The following is a 20,024-nucleotide window of genomic DNA, read 5'->3' on the forward strand; positions in this document are numbered from 1 at the left end:
GCGATTCCTCTGTTGCTATTTTTCTTGTGCTTCAGGAAATATACTGCATGTAAGTAAGAGAAATGGGATTATGGTAAAATAATCCTGCATCTGTTGGAATTCACTGCTTTATCAGAAATAAAAAATACTCAGGGGTTGGTCCTTTATTATTAGCAACACATTTCTAGCAACTCACTCAAAAAAAAACAAAAACAAACTACATTACCCAAGACAGCATCAATGACTTAACTTTCGATTTTTAAGTACTTCTTCTATTTAAGACTATAGAGCTTTTCCTTAAATACACTTTGATACTTTAAAATACATAGTAGTTTTATTTAGAAGTATGAATTAAATCTAATTAGTTAACTTCAGGAATATGCAAATCCAATCATAATTAGACTAACTCGAATCTGGAAAAAAACGGATTTAAAACTGATATTTAATAAAAATATTTCAGAACAATGGGTGCATTTGAGGTAATATCACTAAGAGACAGAAAAGCGTTCTCTAGAATATATATTAAACAGTAAAATAAAGGTTCAAGTTTAGGGTACAATCAGGCACATAGAGCAGATAGGGTATCTATGCAATGGAAGATTTTTAAAGATTAAAAATATTCTCCAACATATTTTACAAAAATGCATGGACTCACGTGTTAATGTACAGCTGTATTTTAAATCCTAGCGGGGCAAATTCTCAACTCCAAATTTACAGAATATCTAGTAAATGTGAACTTAACCATAGGAGCTGAAGTGTCTTACCTCTGTGGCTAGGCTTTGGCTGGCACCATTGTCAAGAAGAAACTTGACGACTTCCAGGTGGTTTTCCTGGGCTGCCATATACAATGGCGTGAAACCATTCTGCAAAATGAGAAACGAATGTTTATCTCATCTCTAGAACCAGTCTGTTTTTCATAGTACTGAGTATACATGCTCTGAGAAGTGCTCCCATGTAATTTCTATAATTCTTTAATGTAGATATTCATATTTATCAGAAAACCTAAGAACCATAATTTTTGCAAAATTCATAATGTAAGTATAATTCATAATTATACTTTGCAATTCATAATTGGAATGCAGATCATAGCTAATAGTCTATAGCTAAGTCTAATTCATAGCAATTTACACACTTCTGAGAAATAAGTATATTCATTCAGTCATCAACCACTTATTCATCACTTACCATGATTTAAAGTATTTTACTACATGCTATGAGGATATGAAGAAAAATACATCTGGTTGTTAAAGCTACCATTCATTAATTATCTTTTAAAAATAAAGATGTAATATACTCAGGCAAAAGTAAGCATCTGAAACAGTTTCAACTTTGGATGAAATTTATTTCAGTCTCAAATGGCTTCAAACTTAGCACATGCATACATCCGCACACACACATTCAGTATGTATGTGTATGATTGTCTGAAATGTGCTTATGCATTTGGATCTAAGCAAATGAATGTGCATATGACATCTTAAGTTTCTTATTAAAAACATGTTTCCTGTGTTTGTTCTCTAGAATGATTTTTTACACCTAGTAAATTGATATTTTACAATAAAATTTTAAAATATTAAAAGATTTCTCAAACTACAAATTCTCTAAATATATTTTTTTAATCCATGCTAAAGTATGTTATTTTATTAAGACTGTATCCAAGATATTTATTTAATTCAGAATACAGTTCTATTTAAATGACTGTTCATGAAATTATTATATAGATAATACTATTTCAAAGCATGAAAGTAAATATATTTTAAACTAAAATATTACCAAATAGAATTCAAGCTTTTGTGATTCAAAAGGTTGAGTTGCCTCATTATAAATGTCAATTATTGTATGATCCCCTTACCAATCCATAATTCAGCCTCTGGTGACCTCACATTTTTGGCTTATAGCTGGGAATTAGTAAATTAAGAAGATCCTTGAGGATGGCATGGCAGCGCACGCCTGTAATCCCAGCTACTTGGAAGGCTGAGCAGGTGGATCCCAAGTAGAGGCTAGTCTGGGCAAGATAGCAAGACCCTGTCTCAAAAACACCTGGGACTTTAGCTTAATGGTAGTACGCTTGCCTACTATGTGTGAAGCTCTGGGCTCAATGTCCCGTGCCCTAACCATATCCTTGAACAGATAAAAGTGGTAGTGACCAAACAACTCCACCATGGCCTGTGTATTCATTAGAGAGCACCTCTCTTCATTTTACTCCAGTTTGCTCATAGTTGCAACAAGTTAGGTTATCTGGTTATCAAGCTCAACATCAGAAAATTAGAGGAATATAACAGCAGCCAGCTAGCTCCTTCCTGGACAATGGTCTGCCTGGTAGTATCTGTGGAGCCTACTGTTTCTGTCATGAAGGCTACATCAGCCTTTAAACATGAAGCATGGACTAACTGCTACATTCTGTGGGGGCTGTGTGTGTGTTTTGTCACTTTTCCCAGAGCTATGAGGGAAACTGAAATAAAGTTAGGACTACCTTCACCATACTTATATCTTTCTCATTTTCTTACTTCACCAAAATGAAAGATCATTTAATTCTTGACTAAATGTCCTTTTAGCAATAAAACTAAAGCAACAATATGAAGAAAGGGAGGGAGGGAGGAAGGAATAAAGGAGTGGAGATGGAAGATGGAAAAGAAAAACAAAGGTGAAAACCAGTGTGGATTTTTCTCACAGCTAAATGAATAACTGAGCATTTGTCTTCTTTCATCAAGTTCTCTCTCTGAAAGTCAAAATTTCCAGAGGGCAGTTTCAAATTTTAGGAGTAAAGTTCTTAAGAAAAACTTCCCAAAGTTCACACCCAAGTATCAACAAGTCATGTCATGTCAGTTGGTTCTAAGCAGCAGGGGGAAGGTCTGCTGTGGTGGTATGGTACAGGGCTGCCTAAGAGACACTGGTTTACCCATGCACATCCCCTGGTCCAGAGATCATCATCCAGAACCAAGCATTTCCTGATCCAGGAGGAAAGTCCTAAGTCAGGAAGCAAGATTTAAGGGGATGCTATTCATACAGACCTGGGTCTTCTAGAGAGCCGTTCTTCAGAAACACAACTTTTAAATCATTCCACATGCCCTTTTTCATAATAGCAGAAGAGATGAGTAGAGTTAGGATTTAGAACTAGCACAGCCCAGAAATGAATGGTTTCCCATGGTGGCTTTCCCCATTTTTCATGAAGGCTTGCCATCCAAAGGTTATTTAATGAAGGTCAGTCATTTTCTGAAAGTTCACATTCTTGTTTGTTTTTTGATTTTTTAAAAATATTTGTTTGATAGTCACAATCAATAAGATTCACCCTTACAGAGTATACAATTCAGTGGGATTTAGTATATTCACAACACTGAGCAACTGGCCTCGACAGACAGGAGCCTGGTCAATCGCAGCCCCCTGCTCCAGGACTCATCGTCAGCACTTACCTGCTAGTACTAGGCCCCTGCACGCCCCCTGGCAGCCGCTAATCTACTTCGTCTCTGTGGCTTTGTCTATTCTGTACATTTTATATAAATGAATCATACAATATGTTGCCATGAATGGTCTTGTGCTATTTCTGCTGTCTACAGTAATAAAAAAAAATGGGGGGAGACTTCAGGACTGAAATTTTAATTTTATAGTAGGTGTTTGTGGTGTGTGTGTTTACTTGACTTTGCTATGGTTTTGGTTAACCATACCCACATTGAGTTCCTCTTCATTTGACAATGTTACCCTTATTTTCTTTTGGAAAAATCACTCTTCCCTGCCATGTAAGTGTGGCTTGACTTGGTTGAACCTGGTGACAGATAGGCTTGCCCTTCTGTAACTATGCGGGAAACATGTACTAGATACCTTTGTTTTGCTCTTTAGAATCTACTCTCCCCAGCTGTTCTTTACTCACTGACTTGAAGGAACCATATTAATGGGAAAATCTGACTCTGGTTTTGGTCAGGCTCCACTGCCTTCCTCCCCAAGTATCAGGTCCCCTAAGCTTTCTAAAAACTTATTTAGTCTTTTATTCTCGGTGTTCTCAATCTAATTCTAATAAGTCCATCCTTACATTTGCTTAAAGTTAATTTCTGTTCCATGAATATAAATACAAATTATCACCAATTTCACCTATCAAGAAAGGATCAACAAGGTACAAAAATACATATATCACTCTGTTATGATTCTAGGAAGAAAATTGTAAGCATCCTTTGGAAAGATTGAATAAAAACATTAACATCACTCTTTAGCTCAACAAGGATTAAGGCATCTACAGTAATTCAGTGTGTTGTCATTGGATGGCTTATAGGTGTAATGATTTTCAGTGAAGTGGACCTGGATTGGGAGAATGGTCATATTTCAGAAAGATTCTTCTCTTCTTAAGAGAAAAAAGTACACCATTATTTTCATATTAATTTCCTAAGTTAGGAAATTTCCAAAACAAAACTGGTAGAAAGGGAACATAAGGTGCCTGATTTACATTTTCTTTTCTGGAGCAACAATAGATTTAATTCTCAAAAGGCAGAGCAGCTTCAGATCCAATGAGTATGCTATTTGAAGTCTGATTTTATCTAATACCTTCAATACCTTCTGCTCTGAATGTTTACAGTGGTGCTATAATAAGCATGTAAATCAGCAGACTTATAATTTGGTAGACAGCATGGAGGCATCCAGCACAATACCCACCAAAATAAATAAATAAAGAGCCCTCCTGTGGTTTCATTTAAGGTCTTAAATTTTATCTGTGAAATTTTCCCAGCCATTCTAGTTCTCTATGGCCTCTGTGCATCATAAAGTGCTGTTTTTAATTAAGATATAAGAGCATTGTGAAGATTTCGCTGATTCATATATGGCTGTAATTTTTGTGAAAGTCAGATTAGAGGTTTAATACAAGGTCATAAGTCAGGGAGCCTCATCTGGATCATATTCATTTGTCTGACTTTGTTAGGATCTAACTTTCTTAGCACAGGAACACCACCATATAGGCAAAAACCAAAAACGCACATAAGGAGCTCTGGGTGACTTAGTGGGTCTTGCCATCATTAATGCCATCATGAAAAATTGTTCATTTAGAATATTTTGATATCTAAAATGCTATCTGAAAAGGTGTTGCCTCTTTATAAACACAATTTTATATTACAGAATAAAGACAAAAGGGAGAAGAGTGAAGGATGTCATCTGACTTAGCAGTTTGAGATTTTTCAATAACACTGTTCACTGTTACGTTTAGTGCAAAATATCAAGGACTTTACAATAGAAAAATTCTTCATAATTACAATGTAAGTAACCAACCCAACCTCTTTCTTAAGGTATGGTTAAGTGATCTCTGGGATGTTAATTAACATTAAGTAAAAGTTAATGATCTTGCTGGGTGTGGTGGTGCATGCCTGTAATCCCAGTGGCTTGGCAGGCTGAGGCAGGGGGATCTCCAGTTCAAAGCCAGCCTCAGCAAAAGTAAGGAACTAAGCAACTCAGTGAGATCCTGTCTCTGAATAAAATATAAAATAGGGCTGGGGATATGACTCAGTGGTTGAGTACCCCTGAGTTCAACCCCAAGTATCACCCCAACACCCCAAAAAGAGTTAATGATCTTTTTAAGATCTAAGATCAAGGCAACAGCAAAAATTGGTTTAAAATAAAATCTGTGAATTCCTATGTTGTCCAATGTCATTTTTATTTTAAAGGAGAATTTTAATACTCAGGGAACACAAGGGGCTCTCTCAACTATTTCTTATTGGCCATTACACATTGCTAATAGGTTAAAATTTCACTTAGAGAAAGATACTATCTTTTGTGAATATTAATATCCCCATGACATTTTATGTGCTGCCACCTCAATTGGAATGTAATCTTCTTTCATGGCACCATTGCTTGCTATTCTTTATAAAAGTTTCTACTGAAGAGTTGCTACGAGGAATTACCAGGGAAAATCCACTCTGCTGCATGGTCACCTCGTTACCTGAATTAACCACAGAGCAAGGCTATGCAGAAGCTGCACTAGGGCAGGACCCCAGAGGAAGGGGAAACCCTTTGCTATGCTCTGTGTGTCAGGGAATCCCATAGGCTACATCCTTCTCCCTCACCGTCTCAGCAGTGTGGAATGTGTATAAATTGAAATCAAAACTGGCTAGGATTTTATTTTGACTGCAGTTTTCCCAGACACTGCAGAGCAGGTTTGAAACTATAGCTGCTCTAAAAAATTAGTCAAGAATGCATGTAATGTTTAAAAGAGTTGTTTATTTTCCCTCTTCTGGGAATACAAGAAATAAAAGATAAATGGAATAAAGAGTTTCCCACTATCTTGGGGCCTAAAATGAGCAATTTTTTTTTTTTTTTTTAGTGAAAATGTGTGGCAATATTTTGGAAAAAAAATTGGCTTAAAAGCATAATGCTTCTATTATAGTCAACTGGTTTTTCTCTTTCAAAACACTTTACTTGCCAATGTTCAAATTTCTGTCACCCCTTTCTAGAAAATTATTAATACTTGAAGTGAATTCTTACAGAAGGTCAGAACACCTGGCATAGACCACGTGACAAAGGTCCACCCACAGGTAACTGGAAAGAAATTAGAGCAAATATAGCTGCAAGCACTTCCTTTTCCATGGCTCTGAAGTTGAATGGTGACAGAGCTATTGCTGCTTTGGGTGTAGTAAATGGGAGAGGAAGTCACTGCGGTGCTGCAGACTCATACAGCAGAAGAGATTCCTGTTATGTGAAGAGAATCAGTACTAGAAAAGGTGATGAAACTATGTGCACTTAAACTGAAGATCCAAAGTCCATTGTAAATGATATAAAAAGTTTGCTTGAAATCTTGAAAGATAAAAGTAGACATTGTAAATCTAAGTTCATGTGATTTAACAAAACACAGCTTATAATTGCAGTCCTGTATGAGGTTCTTGGAATAAACAGAATAAATGAGGTGTGATTCTTTTTGGGGGGGGCAGAAGAACCATAACTTTTCCAACAAAATTACATGATGTTATCACATTATTCATTTGTTTTTTATTTCCACAGCATAAGTAGCAAATCGTCTTTTTCCAGAAGTACATGAGAACCAAAGATCTCACGTATTATTTTTCTTCATTTAATCTTTTGGTCTTCAAATTATTCTCATATCGAACATATAACAGGAAATAAACCTAATTCTTTACATGTTGCCTGGCCAAACATTGATAAAGAATCATGTACCTGTCCATAGCTTTACCCTGTATCTTTGAAAAAACTTGCAATTTTGTTCTGTAATAAATTTCTTCAAGACCCAACACCTTGGTGGAGACCTTGACAAATGAGAGACAACGGCATTCAAATGGAAAAAATGTTTGCATGAAGACCACTTTTAAAAGTGGCCAAGTCCTCAGTGGATATTCTTAGGTCACGATGTTTGCTTTACAACCTCTAAGGGACTGTGTAGGAGGCAAATTATGAATACTTTAATAATGAAGCATATATTTTTAAACCAATAAAGTGAAGTTAATTCCTTTAGACCCAGTTTAAAATGATAACTTATTAGTTTTCATTTTAGAACCTCATTGTAAGACTCTTAAGATTTAAGTTTTTTTCTGCCCATTTTGTTTTTAATCTGTTTCAGAGAACAGCAATGATACCTTAGTGAAGAAGAATTAAGCAGCTTCTCTTTCTCAACTAAGAGAAACACTGATGTATTCTAAAATTCCAAGTTCAGAAAAAAACCAATTTTTCATATGTTTCATTATTTATTATTTTTCATAATAAATAATGTGACTGGACCAACCTGGACCAGCATCATAGAGTATAAGATTCTGCATTTCAGAAATCTCCTAAGCATTTGTGTATGACTACTAGTCATAGAGTTCCATCAATAGACCACTGTTAAAAATTTCTACCTCTCAGCACACACATATTACAAATGAGGATAAATATGAATTTAATAGAGCCCTTAAGTATCATGTTCTTAGAGGATATGTGAACCAAGCAAGCACTTCACCCAATGAACATTATTTGTAAATTATAGCACAGTTCCTTTGCAACAGAGTTGAAGGTTTACCTGAGATTGTGCATTGACATTGGCTCCATTTGTGACCAAGACCTTGACCACCTCCGCTTGCCCAGCCAAAGATGCGATATGTAATGCTGTGTTTCCTTTCTGGAAAGTGAAAAGCATGACAATGTGAACTCCGTCACCTTTCTAATTTCCCTATGTTTAAAGCTCCCGAAGGGAAAACAGTTGACAAGTATTTCACAAGAAATGTACCCTCATTCTTATTGAGGACAGAATCCTCACTGAAATGGGCAAATGACATAAAAAGCATCACTGATACTGACCTTTGTGGCTGCATCCACATTGGCTTCTCTCTGTAGCAGTTCAGAAACAACTTCCACATGGCCTTCTTTGGAAGCAAGATGGAGTGCATTCAACCCATTCTGATAAAAAGCAAAAGGAAAGCTTCACTTGGTGGGTTGAAAATAGAGCACTCAATGATCAGTACTAGAAAAGGGGATGAAATCATGTGCAGGTAAAATGGAGAATCAAAGTCTACCAAGATAATCTCAGTGATATTTGCTTGCATATCTGCAGTGAGCAACCTAAATTAGGAGCAGGAGTACCTGAAAACTAGGTGGGTTGCTTCATTATGATTATTAAAATTATAGGAATTATTAAAGAATGCATGCTACCATTTCTGAACTTCTGACAAGCAGAGACTAATTTGATAATATCAAGCTGGTAAAATTTAACAGAAAAAAAAAAAAAAAAAAAGAGGAGAAAATCTTCCTAATATTTAATGGAAGCTTTAATGAGTTTAAAGTCTAAATACTTAGAATTTGAATAAAACAAATAAACAACAATGACCAAAACTGACCTGATTGCAAATGTTGATGTCAACTCCATTTTTTATGTAGTCAAGGGCCTTTTCTAGGTGTCCAGCTCGAGCTGCTCTTAAGTAACTTGCGTTGGCATCAGACTAAAATTAAAAACAAAACAAAATAAAAAAACATTTTGATGAAAATTGAAACTAAAGTGCAGTTTTATAACTACCGGGTTTGTAGTCTAGATTCAAATGAAAGCAACCGATCTGTTCTGTTTCTAATAAAAAAAAGAGTAATTTTTCTGCAAAGTCACCAAGAAAATGGCAAGATCTTTAAAAGTTAGTTTCAGAAGTGTACAAAATTACCACTTCTTTCATGTTATAAATCATTCCGAATTGAGAAAGAAAATTTAGGCAACTTCAATCAATGTGCAATTTACAGAGAGTGAAGAGGAAGACTGAATCCTTAGCAATCATATTAGAAAGGCCTTGCTAATTCTCCTGTATCTGAAATTTAACATCAATTTCAGTTTTCTAAATCTACCACAGCCAAATATTCAACTGGTCACTTCACAAAGATATTAACACCTTTTCTGTTGTTATAGTATTTAACAAGAATTTGAAGTTGGGTGTTGTGGTACACAACTATAATCCCAGCAGCTCGGGAGGCTGAGGCAGGAGGATCATGAGTTCAAAGCCAGCCTCAGAAAAGTCCAGGTGCTTAGCAATTCAGTGACACCCTGTGTCTAAATAAATTATAAAAAAGGGCTGGGGATGTGGCTCAGTGGTTAAGTGCCCCTGGGTTTAATCCCTGGCACCAAAATAAATAAATAAATAATAAAGGAATTTGTAGATGATGATCATCAGGTGTATATTCATACAGGATTCAGCCTTGTTTTAGAATGCAGATTGAATTTCAAAAGCATGTAGAACAGCCTACTTGGAGTGTGAAATGTCTTTTTGTACCGATTTTCAAGCTAGCTAAGACTACAGCCTGGAGAAAACCCCATTTGGGATAGCAAACAAAATATACAGACAGCAAAACAAGACAGGTAATTCATTCGCTGACAGCTTGCAACTCTGAATTACTGCTAATCTCAAACACTTAAATTGCATAGTTGAACACAACTACTATTAAAATCTTTAATAGAAAAAAGATAGTGAGAGAAAAAACTGCAAAGTTGGTCCTGCAAAGTTTGTAAAGGAGTCTTGCTCAATGCAGAATAGTACAAAAGTAATTTGACTCCTGAAAGAGCAGACAAAATAATTTGTCACTGGTTATAAATGCAATCACATAGGGCATGGCTTCAAAGAGGAAAGTTTCCTCCTGCAGCCATATGGTGAATGCCCCTTCAAAGCCCCTGCTCAAATGCCACCTCATCTGTGAAGTCTACCAGACCCCCCAGGGCAGGGCTTAATGGCTCGGTGCTCCCAACACCTTAATTGTACTGAGCTCTCCTGGTTTTATCACAGAAGCATAGTTTTGGTATACCCATCCTCCCACCCTAAATTGTAAACCTCTTTAGAACAAGCAGAGGCAGATTAAGAAGCAGGCAACTGGAAAGACATCAAGATGCCAAGCTTTGAAGAACACCAACACATCCCTGAAAATGTAATTGACATGAAGGAAATTCTGCTCTTGGAGGAGTCTTTCATTCTGGTGTAAATCAATCAGTAAGAATTGACCTGCTCAGCACCTCAGAGGAGAAGCCACTGCCTCCAGGGTCTCCTCTACCCCTCCCCTTTATGGCAGTAAACTCTCTGAAGGAAGGAACATTTCCTCTTCCAAACCAAGGCTTCTCAATCTCAGCACTATTGGCATTTTGATCTGAATAATTCTTTTGCTGGGGTGGGGGGCAGTTCTGTTCATCATCCAGTGCTTGCTAGCATCCTTGGTCTTGACCAGCCAGGTATAGTCATATCCCCTATTTGTGACAACTAAAAATGTCTTTAGAATTGCCACATGTCTCATGAAGGGCAAGGTTTCTCCAACTGTGAACCACTTTAAGTAAATGAAGCTACTTATTTTAGGATTGCTAGTTTTTTTTTTTTAATTTTTATTGTTGGTTGTTCAAAACATTACATAGTTCTTGACATATCATATTTCACACTTTGATTCAAGTGGGTTATGAACTCCCATTTTTACCCCGTATACAGATTGCAGAATCACATCGGTTACACATCCACTGATTTACATATTGCCATACTAGTGTCTGTTGTATTCTGCTGCCTTTCCTATCCTCTACTATCCCCCCTCCCTCCCCTCCCCTCTCCTCTCCTCTCTCTACCCCCTCTACTGTAATTCATTTCTCCCCCTTGTTTTTTTTCCTCTTTTCCCCTCACTTCCTCTTGTATGTAATTTTGTATAACCCTGAGGGTCTCCTTCCATTTCCATGCAATTTCCCTTCTCTCTCCCTTTCCCTCCCACCTCTCATCCCTGTTTAATGTTAATCTTCTTCTCATGCTCTTCCTCCCTACTCTGTTCTTAGCTGCTCTCCTTATATCAAAGAAGACATTTGGCATTTGTCTTTTAGGGATTGGCTAGCTTCACTTAGCATAATCTGCTCTAATGCCATCCATTTCCCTGCAAATTCTATGATTTTGTCATTTTTTAATGCAGAGTAATACTCCATTGTGTATAAATGCCACATTTTTTTAATCCATTCGTCTATTGAAGGACATCTAGGTTGGTTCCACAGTCTTGCTATTGTGAATTGTGCTGCTATGAACATGGATATAGCAGTGTCCCTGTAGTATGCTCTTTTTAGGTCTTTAGGGAATAGACCGAGAAGGGGAATAGCTGGGTCAAATGGAGGTTCCATTCCCAGCTTTCCAAGAAATTGCCATACTGCTTTCCAAATTGGCCGCACCAATTTGCAGTCCCACCAGCAATGTACAAGTGTACCCTTTTCCCCACATCCTCGCCAGCACTTGTTGTTGTTTGACTTCATAATGGAAGATTGCTAGTTTAAAAAGGCTAAAATCTCTAGGTTGTCACATGCCTTCATGTAGCACAATGCAGTGACTCTACCTACATATGATATCCATCTTTTTGTTTTTCTTGTAACTAGAAGATGTGTCTATAGATGTTTTGTGAATGGCTGAGTCAACAAACAAGCACACGGGAAATAACTGGTAATCAAATTATTTGCAGCAGGTATTTAAGTTGAGAATCTGCTATGATGCAAAGATGGACATCATATACCATAGATGAAGTCACTGAGCCAGGAGGCTATGAGCACACATAGATATTACTCAAAATAAAATTGGAGTTTGAGTTAAGCATGGAAATAACCAGAGCAGAGAGCTAAGAAAAAGGAAGACAATAAGAGAAAGTTTCAAATCAGACAAACAAAGAATCATATAAAGTTTTCAGGAATTTAAAGAAAAAGTGCAGTCTTAGAAGAGGTTTACAATAAAGGTATTATGTACAACTACAACTAAAAATAAGTAAATATTTTTTTAAAAAAGAGGTTTAATACTTCAAGGAGGTCAGTTTTTTGTCTATAAGTTCAGTTGGAATTAAATCATCTATGCAAGGATGGCTCATTGTACCATAAAACATCACCATCTTTGTGCCTGCTCAATGACTATCAGTAAATTTGCCCAGAAGGGCTCGGATGCTGCTCTGGGAGCAAATGACATCAGCCTGGGTATTCAACTGCCAGAGATAACAACTGTGAGTTAAGCATCCCAAACTCTGACTTGAGGCACATAAAAACAACTAAGGAAGCTGCTATTGAAAAAAAAAAAGTGAGATAATTCAAGGAAAAAAGTCTTTGACTTGATTCCAGATTTAGAAAGGTTTGGTAATCCCATGCACTGTCCGTTTTCCTCAGAAGTTTTCTACCCAAATCTGTAAATCAAAACAAATAGATTCAGATGAGATAAACTTCTAATACAGAGGTTCTTTAACCTGAGATCTAAATTCTTTGGAGACTAAAAGAGTTACGAATGAATTTTCTTTTATATACATGATCCTTCACATCCCAGTTGTATATTTGTGGATTCAATCAATAGATTTAAAAAAATTTTCTAAAAAATTGTGTATATTAAATATCAACACACTTTAAAAAAACTTGTCTTTATTTCCCAAACAACAGAGTATAACTATTTATGTAGATTTATATTGTTTTAGGTACATGTAATCTAGGAATTTAAAATATAAGGAGAATATACACAGGTCATATGCAAATATTATAGCATTTTATATAAGAGACTTGAGCATCCACCGATTTGTCTATGGAGATTGGGGACAGTGCTGGTGTCCAATGGAAAACAACTGATGTCTATATCCACCAAATCTACATATGCACATATAACTTGCACTCATTTCATATAGCTCAGGAGTACTAAGCTCTTCATGGATCTGTATTTAAGAAATCCTGCTCTTGTGATAGATCCTCTGGTAGATAAGTTCATTATTTTTATTTTACCCAAAAGTTTTGATATGAAAACAATTCTCTGTGTGAATTTATTGCCTCAGAACATTAAGAAATATAAGAAAGGACAAAAATTGTCATCACTTTTCTTGGCTCTCTGTTATATACTAACATGCTCGCCATCTCTAAACAATAACTTTATACTTAAAAGGGCAAAAAGAGGAAGAAAAAGAGTCAAAAGGCAGATGAAGGGAGATGAAGTCTGCCTTGAAGAAAACTTAACAATTTAGAAACTGAAATGATTAAAGCCCACAGGAAAAGAGTCAAGAAGTTCCTTCTTTTACTCAACCACCTGCAAGCCAGGCAGCCATCTTCCTTGCTTGTGAGTTCAAGGCCAGCCTCAGCAACTTAATGAAACTGCCTCAAAATAATGCATAAAAAAGGACTGGGATAAAGATTAATGGTAGAATGTCCCTGGGTTCCATCACTAGAACTGTAAAAATACACACATACATACATAAATATGACTGTTGATAAATTACTGTGGAAGGAAATCAGTTTCAAAGAGAAATTAGGCTTTCCCATGTGAAACCTCAGGTAGAGGAGGACAGTGCCTACGGTATTAGTCCTTGCAAAGATGAATAGAAAGAGGTTAGTCAACATTGTTTTTCCCGTAAAGACCAAAATCTGATGTGAGAATTCAGAAAACAAAAAGCTGAAGTATAGTGTAGTACTTGTTTAGCATGGGTTCAAGCCCCACCACCATCAAAAAGAAAGAAAATTTTATGTTTTATTTACTTAGTCATTTTACTACACAAAGAAGAAATATAAATCTCATTTTTTTTTAAGAAATAGTTTCAGGGACAAAAATCAAGCATTATTATGAATTAATAACTTAGCATCTTCACCTAAACTGGAATATTGATATTCTGTAAAATACAGGGGTTAGAAAGAAAACGCATTCCCTAAATACCAACAAATAGTAACTTAATACTTCACACACCTCTTGCTATATGCTAGACACTATTGCAAGAACTTGTTAGTTTATGTTATTATCATTTAATATAGTATGTACTAATTGCATAAGTCCTTATGCTACTTCACTTAGTCCTTATAGTAGTTCTATGAAGTAGTACGGTGGGTTGAATGGTATCTCCTAAAATTTATGTCCATTGGTGTCTTAGAATATGACCTTATTTGAAAATAGGATCTTTGCAGATGGATTAAGTTATGAGGCCATAGTGAGTTAGAATGGGGCATAAGTCCATTTACTGGTGTCCTTTTAAGAAGAAAAGACATGTGGATATATCAGAGAGAAGGTCACATTAAGAAGAGGAAAGAGATTAGGATTTTGCTGCCATCAACAGAGACCATCTGGAGTCACCAGAAACTGGAAGAGGCACAGAAGAAACCTCCCTTAACAGCCTTTGGGAGAAGGTGATTCTCCTGACACTCTGATTTTCAACTCAAGCCCCCGAGGTGTGAAAGAATAAATTCTGTTGCTTTAAGCCACTCAATATGTGGTGGTTTATTATGGCAGACCTAGTAAACTGTTAGTAGCTCCATTTTCTAAGTGAGAAAATGAACTGTAGAGAGGATGAGTGACTTTCCTGGAACATGTAGCTTGTGAATGGCAGAGATGGAACTCACCAGGGTGACTCTGGAGTCTGGGTGGTTAACCATTATCCTAAGAAAGAGATTAATAAATGTTTGGTCTATTCTCTTAGTTCAGTCATTCATTCTCCCTCAGTCTATCTGTTCAACCACTGAATTGACTGGTAGGTACTTTCAGGTATATTATCCCAGACCAGAATTCCTTTACTGAATTCATAATGAGTTATAGATCAGACCATCAGTAGATCCCTAAATGAAATGCAGATTGGAGGCTCAGTGAATGTATAACAGCGCTTGGATCCTTTGCCTCTAGATAGAGGACAATCTCTGGGGCCTACTTATACTTGATCTGTCATTTCTCCACCTTTCTCCTAAATCTTTCCAACCACTGGGAACCATGCGAAGGGTCAGATGGTTCTTCCAGTAAGCTTCAGGATCCTTTTCTCTTCTGGGGACCTATCTTTTCTCTACCAATGTATTTAGGTTTCTCCGAAAGAGGAAACAGAACAAACCAAACCAAAAACTTTCTTCTGATTTTTCTACCCAGTACCCAGATCATTTGTAAGCAATGATCTCCTCTACTTCTCAGTGTAGGAGACTGATGAGGAAACAAAGCACTGGACTCTCGAGACCTGCATCTACTTTACCATCCCAGCTGCATTACTAACAGTGTTACCTTTTTCTCATCTGACAAATGAAATAAGGATGAAATTAGATAATTTATGCCAAGAGATCAATCAAGCAAGTCCATAACAATAAGAATTTTATTTTTAGGTTACCCTTTAAATATCAATCTTTTTGAAAGATTAGTTTAGTCTTCACAGTTTTATACCTTTCACTCTAATTTATATTTGCATTTTTGGCAAAATGGCTTCTCTCCATAATCAATAAATGCCTCTTGGTGCAAACTCACCAACCAAATCCCAATCATCAAATCCCATGGCATTTAAATCTCTCTGCTCACAGTGTTGAACTGAGAGTAGATCACCTCCTTTTTCTTGAACATCTTCTTTTTAGCGTCTCTTATCTTTCTTCACTCGCTTGGTTCTGCATAGCCTCAGTCTATCAGTGAATAATGAGCCTTTTCAAAGTCAGAACTCAAATTTCTTTCCTTCCTCTGCTTTCTCTCTAGCTGATCTCATGGCTTGCAGGGCTTCCTCTACTCTCTTCAAGCCCAATACTCCGAGTCCAGTCTCTGCTTATCCTTATCCCCATACGTTTCGACTTCCATGTTCTACAACTCCCCCACCTCAAAAACAGCAACAGCAACAGTTTACTGACACATGTAATGTATCTGCCACTGCAACTGGGTACTAAAATAGATGTGAAGGACAGATTTCTTTATTTCGATTTAAAGGTCCCAGGATGACTGAGGCTACCCAGGTATACATCCTTTATTGTGACTGATTACTACTTTTGTTTCTTTCTCTGAACCAGAAAGTTACATAAATACATCCTACCCATTATGCAGTCCCAAGGGCTTTCAATTCTCCATTTTTCCTTCTAAAAAGAACACATGTCATAGAAACAAAAGAGTACATAAAATATATATGAAGAAAAATCATGAAAGAAACCCCCATATACCTATCAGTCAGTGCAAGAAATAAAGTTACAGGTGGCTGTGAGGACTCCCAGCCAGCCCTTCCTTGAGCGGCTCCCCTAGGGATCCCCTGATCTAGTTAATCATTCTGGCACCATTCTTAACATTCTTGCACGTGTCCCTAAGCTAAACATTACATAGTCGACGGTCTCAGTACTCTGCATAAGTGGAATCATACATTATGAATCCAACTGTGACATGCTTATTTTGTCTAATGTGTTTCCCGGAGTCTTCCCAGCTGACACGTAACTCCAGTCAATTTATCAGTGCTGCTGTAGAAGGTTCTATTATGTGATATAACACTATTTATCCACGGCAGAGTTGATAGATTTTGCGCTGTTTCTGAGTCTACAGTGAAAGATGTTGCCATTAATATTTGGCACCATAGCACAATGGTACACGAAGGCAAAAGCTTTTAAAGGTATACACCTAGGATCCTAAAAGCTGGGTCATTGGCTATGTGCCTTTTCAACTTTAATTACCAATTGCTTTAGGAAGTGATTGCACCAATGTACATTTCTGTCGTTTGTGATTACTAATCAACACAAATTCCTTAGAAATTAATCTTTGGCAATTCTTTAGCCCCTAGGTTAATATTACTGTAGTCCCAGAAGATTTTTGAGGTTGCTCCTGCCAGTTGCCTACAGGCACTATCAATCCAAGGTTACTTTGAAAATAAATGCTTGGCTTGAGGGCTTTTTGTTTTTGGTTTAAAGACTGCACAGATAAATTTTGATCTCAAACTGGTAAAGTATGAGTAGTTCCTGTGGTCATGAATTCTCAGGGGAGATTTTTTTTCCAACAGTCTCAGAGTCAGGCAAGATTTCTGGTATATCTTCTATAAGATGAGTTCATTTCCTGTTTACCTAGCTATTGGGAACCATGACCTTTAACAATCAGCTAGATTCAGTGTCTCTTTTAGACTGTACACCATGGGCATGACCTAGACTTTGTCTCCTGTGTTCTATCTGTGCCACTAAGTAAAACTGGTTCTTCCTTTCACATCATCTTTGATGTCTGCAAATCCCTTTATTTTTAAAGACTAATTCAGAGATGCACTCCTAAAGACTTGTAATTTTTCTGAACACCTTATCTTTCTCTATAGCTGAAAGTATGCTTATTCTTTTTAAGTTTTTCTTTGCTCACCTTGTACCTTGGCCAACTCAGGCAACTGCTATATGATGCCCAGATCATTTTAAAATAAACCTCTAGGAGGTTGTAGTTGGCTTAGTTCAATCTGCTGAATGCATTGAGCAATGTTCAGGAGTTCCTGGGTAGCTACTGAGGTTCCCACAAAGTCATGACAAGGAGAAGAGCTGAAATTTATTGAGTATCCACTGTATGTTGGGGGCCTTACTAAGCATTTTACATATTTTATTATAATGTGCTATGTATTATTATATGCATATTGATACTATTTCTTTCTTAAATATTTAATCAAGATAGGAATCTTCACTACAGAGGCAAAAACAACTAAAGTTTGTAGAAGTTAAGCTGCTTCTCAAGGTCATCCATGTAATAATAATCACAGATTGAAACCCAGGATCATAAACTCAGGATTTTTCCTTAACACCACTGGTTTTCAAATTGGGTTGTGCAGAGCCCTGGAGTTGGGGCACACCAGGGTGCAGAGTGAGTACCACTCAGTGAGCAGTTACATGAGCCTATCTTCAGCTTCATCCTAAGTAGACTGACTTTCATCTGTTTTATATATTGGTGTTTGATGATACATTTCATTTGTAAAAGTGTTTCCACTTTTAAACCAGGTACTCAATCAACTTCTATGACATAGCCTCTGAGGCCCTTTAAAACCTGCCCCCCACCCATCCACGTTCCAGTCTGAAATAAGACATGGGTACTACTCTTAAAGGTGATTTAGACAGCTTATTATTTCTGGACTGGTCCCACAACTTCCCAGCACTATGATTTTACCCAGGACATCCTCGTTGCTAATGGTCCTCACTACCCCCCTACTCCCCAGTGAAATCTCCCATCAACAGACTCCACTACTGAATCCTAGGTCCAGCTCAAAGGCCACATCACTTTTGCTACTTTTCTTGATAAACGCTGGACTTGACCGGTTCTCTCTTTAAACCTCTGCTTAGGTATCGATAGTCCTACGAAGTTGCACTGTTAACTCTTTTAGAGATCCTTGTCTTCCACCTTGAGGATGCAGTTATTGCTTTCAATGACCTTAATAATCTAAATGTATAAACCCGGGCAAAGCACATATAATGAGAATTCACAGTAGAGCACTGACAGAAGTTGGTGACTAGTAGAAGCTTTTCAGGAAGAACCATTTCTGCATCCTGATTATACAGCCAGGAGGCAAGACTTCCGCAGGGCACTTAGTTAGGGAGAGACAAGGAAGAAAAAGTGGGTAGAGGTATAAAAATGGAAAGTTTTGAGGAATGGTGAATAGAAGATGCCCCTGGGAAGGAAAAACTGAGAGGTTCAGGGAAGGCTTGGTATGCCAGATACATCTGATTTAACATTGCCATAAAGATACTAGGAGGCAGTGAGGAGTTTTGATAAGTGCAAAGACATCATTAAAGCCACATTTATCCCAATCAGTTGACAGCATATGTGCACATGGGAGAAAATGGAGATGAGATCTGCAGGTCAGTGTTGTCAGTCCTCCATAATTCAAGGATCTCCTGGGGAGGATTAAAACACGTATGAGAGTCCCCATCCCACAGACTGATACTCAACTGGTTCAAGTTAGGACATTTTGATAAATGCAGCTCAGGTGATTCTAATGTGTAAGCTGGGGTGAGGGACCCTGGAGAAATGAATAAAGAAAATATGACAGTAAAATACTATTCAGCCTTTAAAAAGATGAAATGTTTCTTGTGATAACATGGATGAATCTGGAGGAGTAATGTTAGATTAAAAAAAATACAAATACCATGTGATCTTACTCACATGGCCCCTAAAAAAGCTGATCTTACAGAATTCAAGAGTACAACGGTGGTTACCAAAAGCTGGGGAGGGAGGGTCAGAGAGAGCTGGTTAGTAGGTACAATATTATAGCTAAAGGAATAAAATTCTGGTGTGCTTTTTGCACAAGGGTAACAATAGCTAACAATAATATAGATTTCATAAAAAGATAAGAGAAGATTCTTAGTGTTCTTATCACAAAAAAATACATGTTTAGGATGAGAGATGTGCCACTGACCCTGATTTGATCATTACACCCTATACATATTGACATATCATATCATAACCCAGAAATATCTAAGATTGTTAACTAAAAAATATTAAAAGGATTATTGTGTATGCTAATGTGATATGGAGATTTGGGGACAGCAGTGAAATGGAAAAGGACTGAGGTGTGAGGTCATGCTGAAGGTGTGCTGTCAGACTTTTCATTTCACATAAAGAGACATTAAAGACCCAAAGCCAGATTTTAAAATTTGGCTTTCAAAGATTTCCTAGCTTTCTGCTCCACTCCTTTTCTTACTCTTCTAGGGGTAAAGCAACATTTTTATAGTCAGAAACTAGAGAAGAAAGACTTTTCTTAGTAGCACTGAGTAGTAATAGTTGGTAAATAAACTCATACAAATTTGCAAATAATTCTTAAGCATGAAGGGACTTACGGTATGTGTGGTGGGGTGACTGCTTACCAAAATCCCCAAATTCTCTATTTAGTGATTTCTGACACCAAATACAGTTTTGAAGTATAATGGAGATATGCTGCAGACGACTTTTCAAAAT

General features: G+C 37.0%; 1 protein-coding gene across 1 annotated transcript in view; it reads right to left on the reverse strand.

Moving 5' to 3' along the window:
- The window catches only part of Ank3 (ankyrin 3), a 321,771-nt gene that overhangs the window by 212,491 nt on the left and 89,256 nt on the right, over positions 1 to 20,024 (reverse strand). The window contains exons 2-5 of the mRNA XM_076834218.1: positions 8,766 to 8,867; positions 8,230 to 8,328; positions 7,952 to 8,050; positions 744 to 842 (exon numbers count right to left, since the gene is read on the reverse strand). Coding sequence (XP_076690333.1) covers positions 744 to 842; positions 7,952 to 8,050; positions 8,230 to 8,328; positions 8,766 to 8,867 — 399 coding nt within the window. The remainder of the gene's footprint in view (positions 1 to 743; positions 843 to 7,951; positions 8,051 to 8,229; positions 8,329 to 8,765; positions 8,868 to 20,024) is intronic.

The sequence above is a fragment of the Callospermophilus lateralis genome, chromosome 15 (assembly GCF_048772815.1).
Source record: "Callospermophilus lateralis isolate mCalLat2 chromosome 15, mCalLat2.hap1, whole genome shotgun sequence".
Classification (NCBI taxonomy): domain Eukaryota; kingdom Metazoa; phylum Chordata; class Mammalia; order Rodentia; family Sciuridae; genus Callospermophilus; species Callospermophilus lateralis.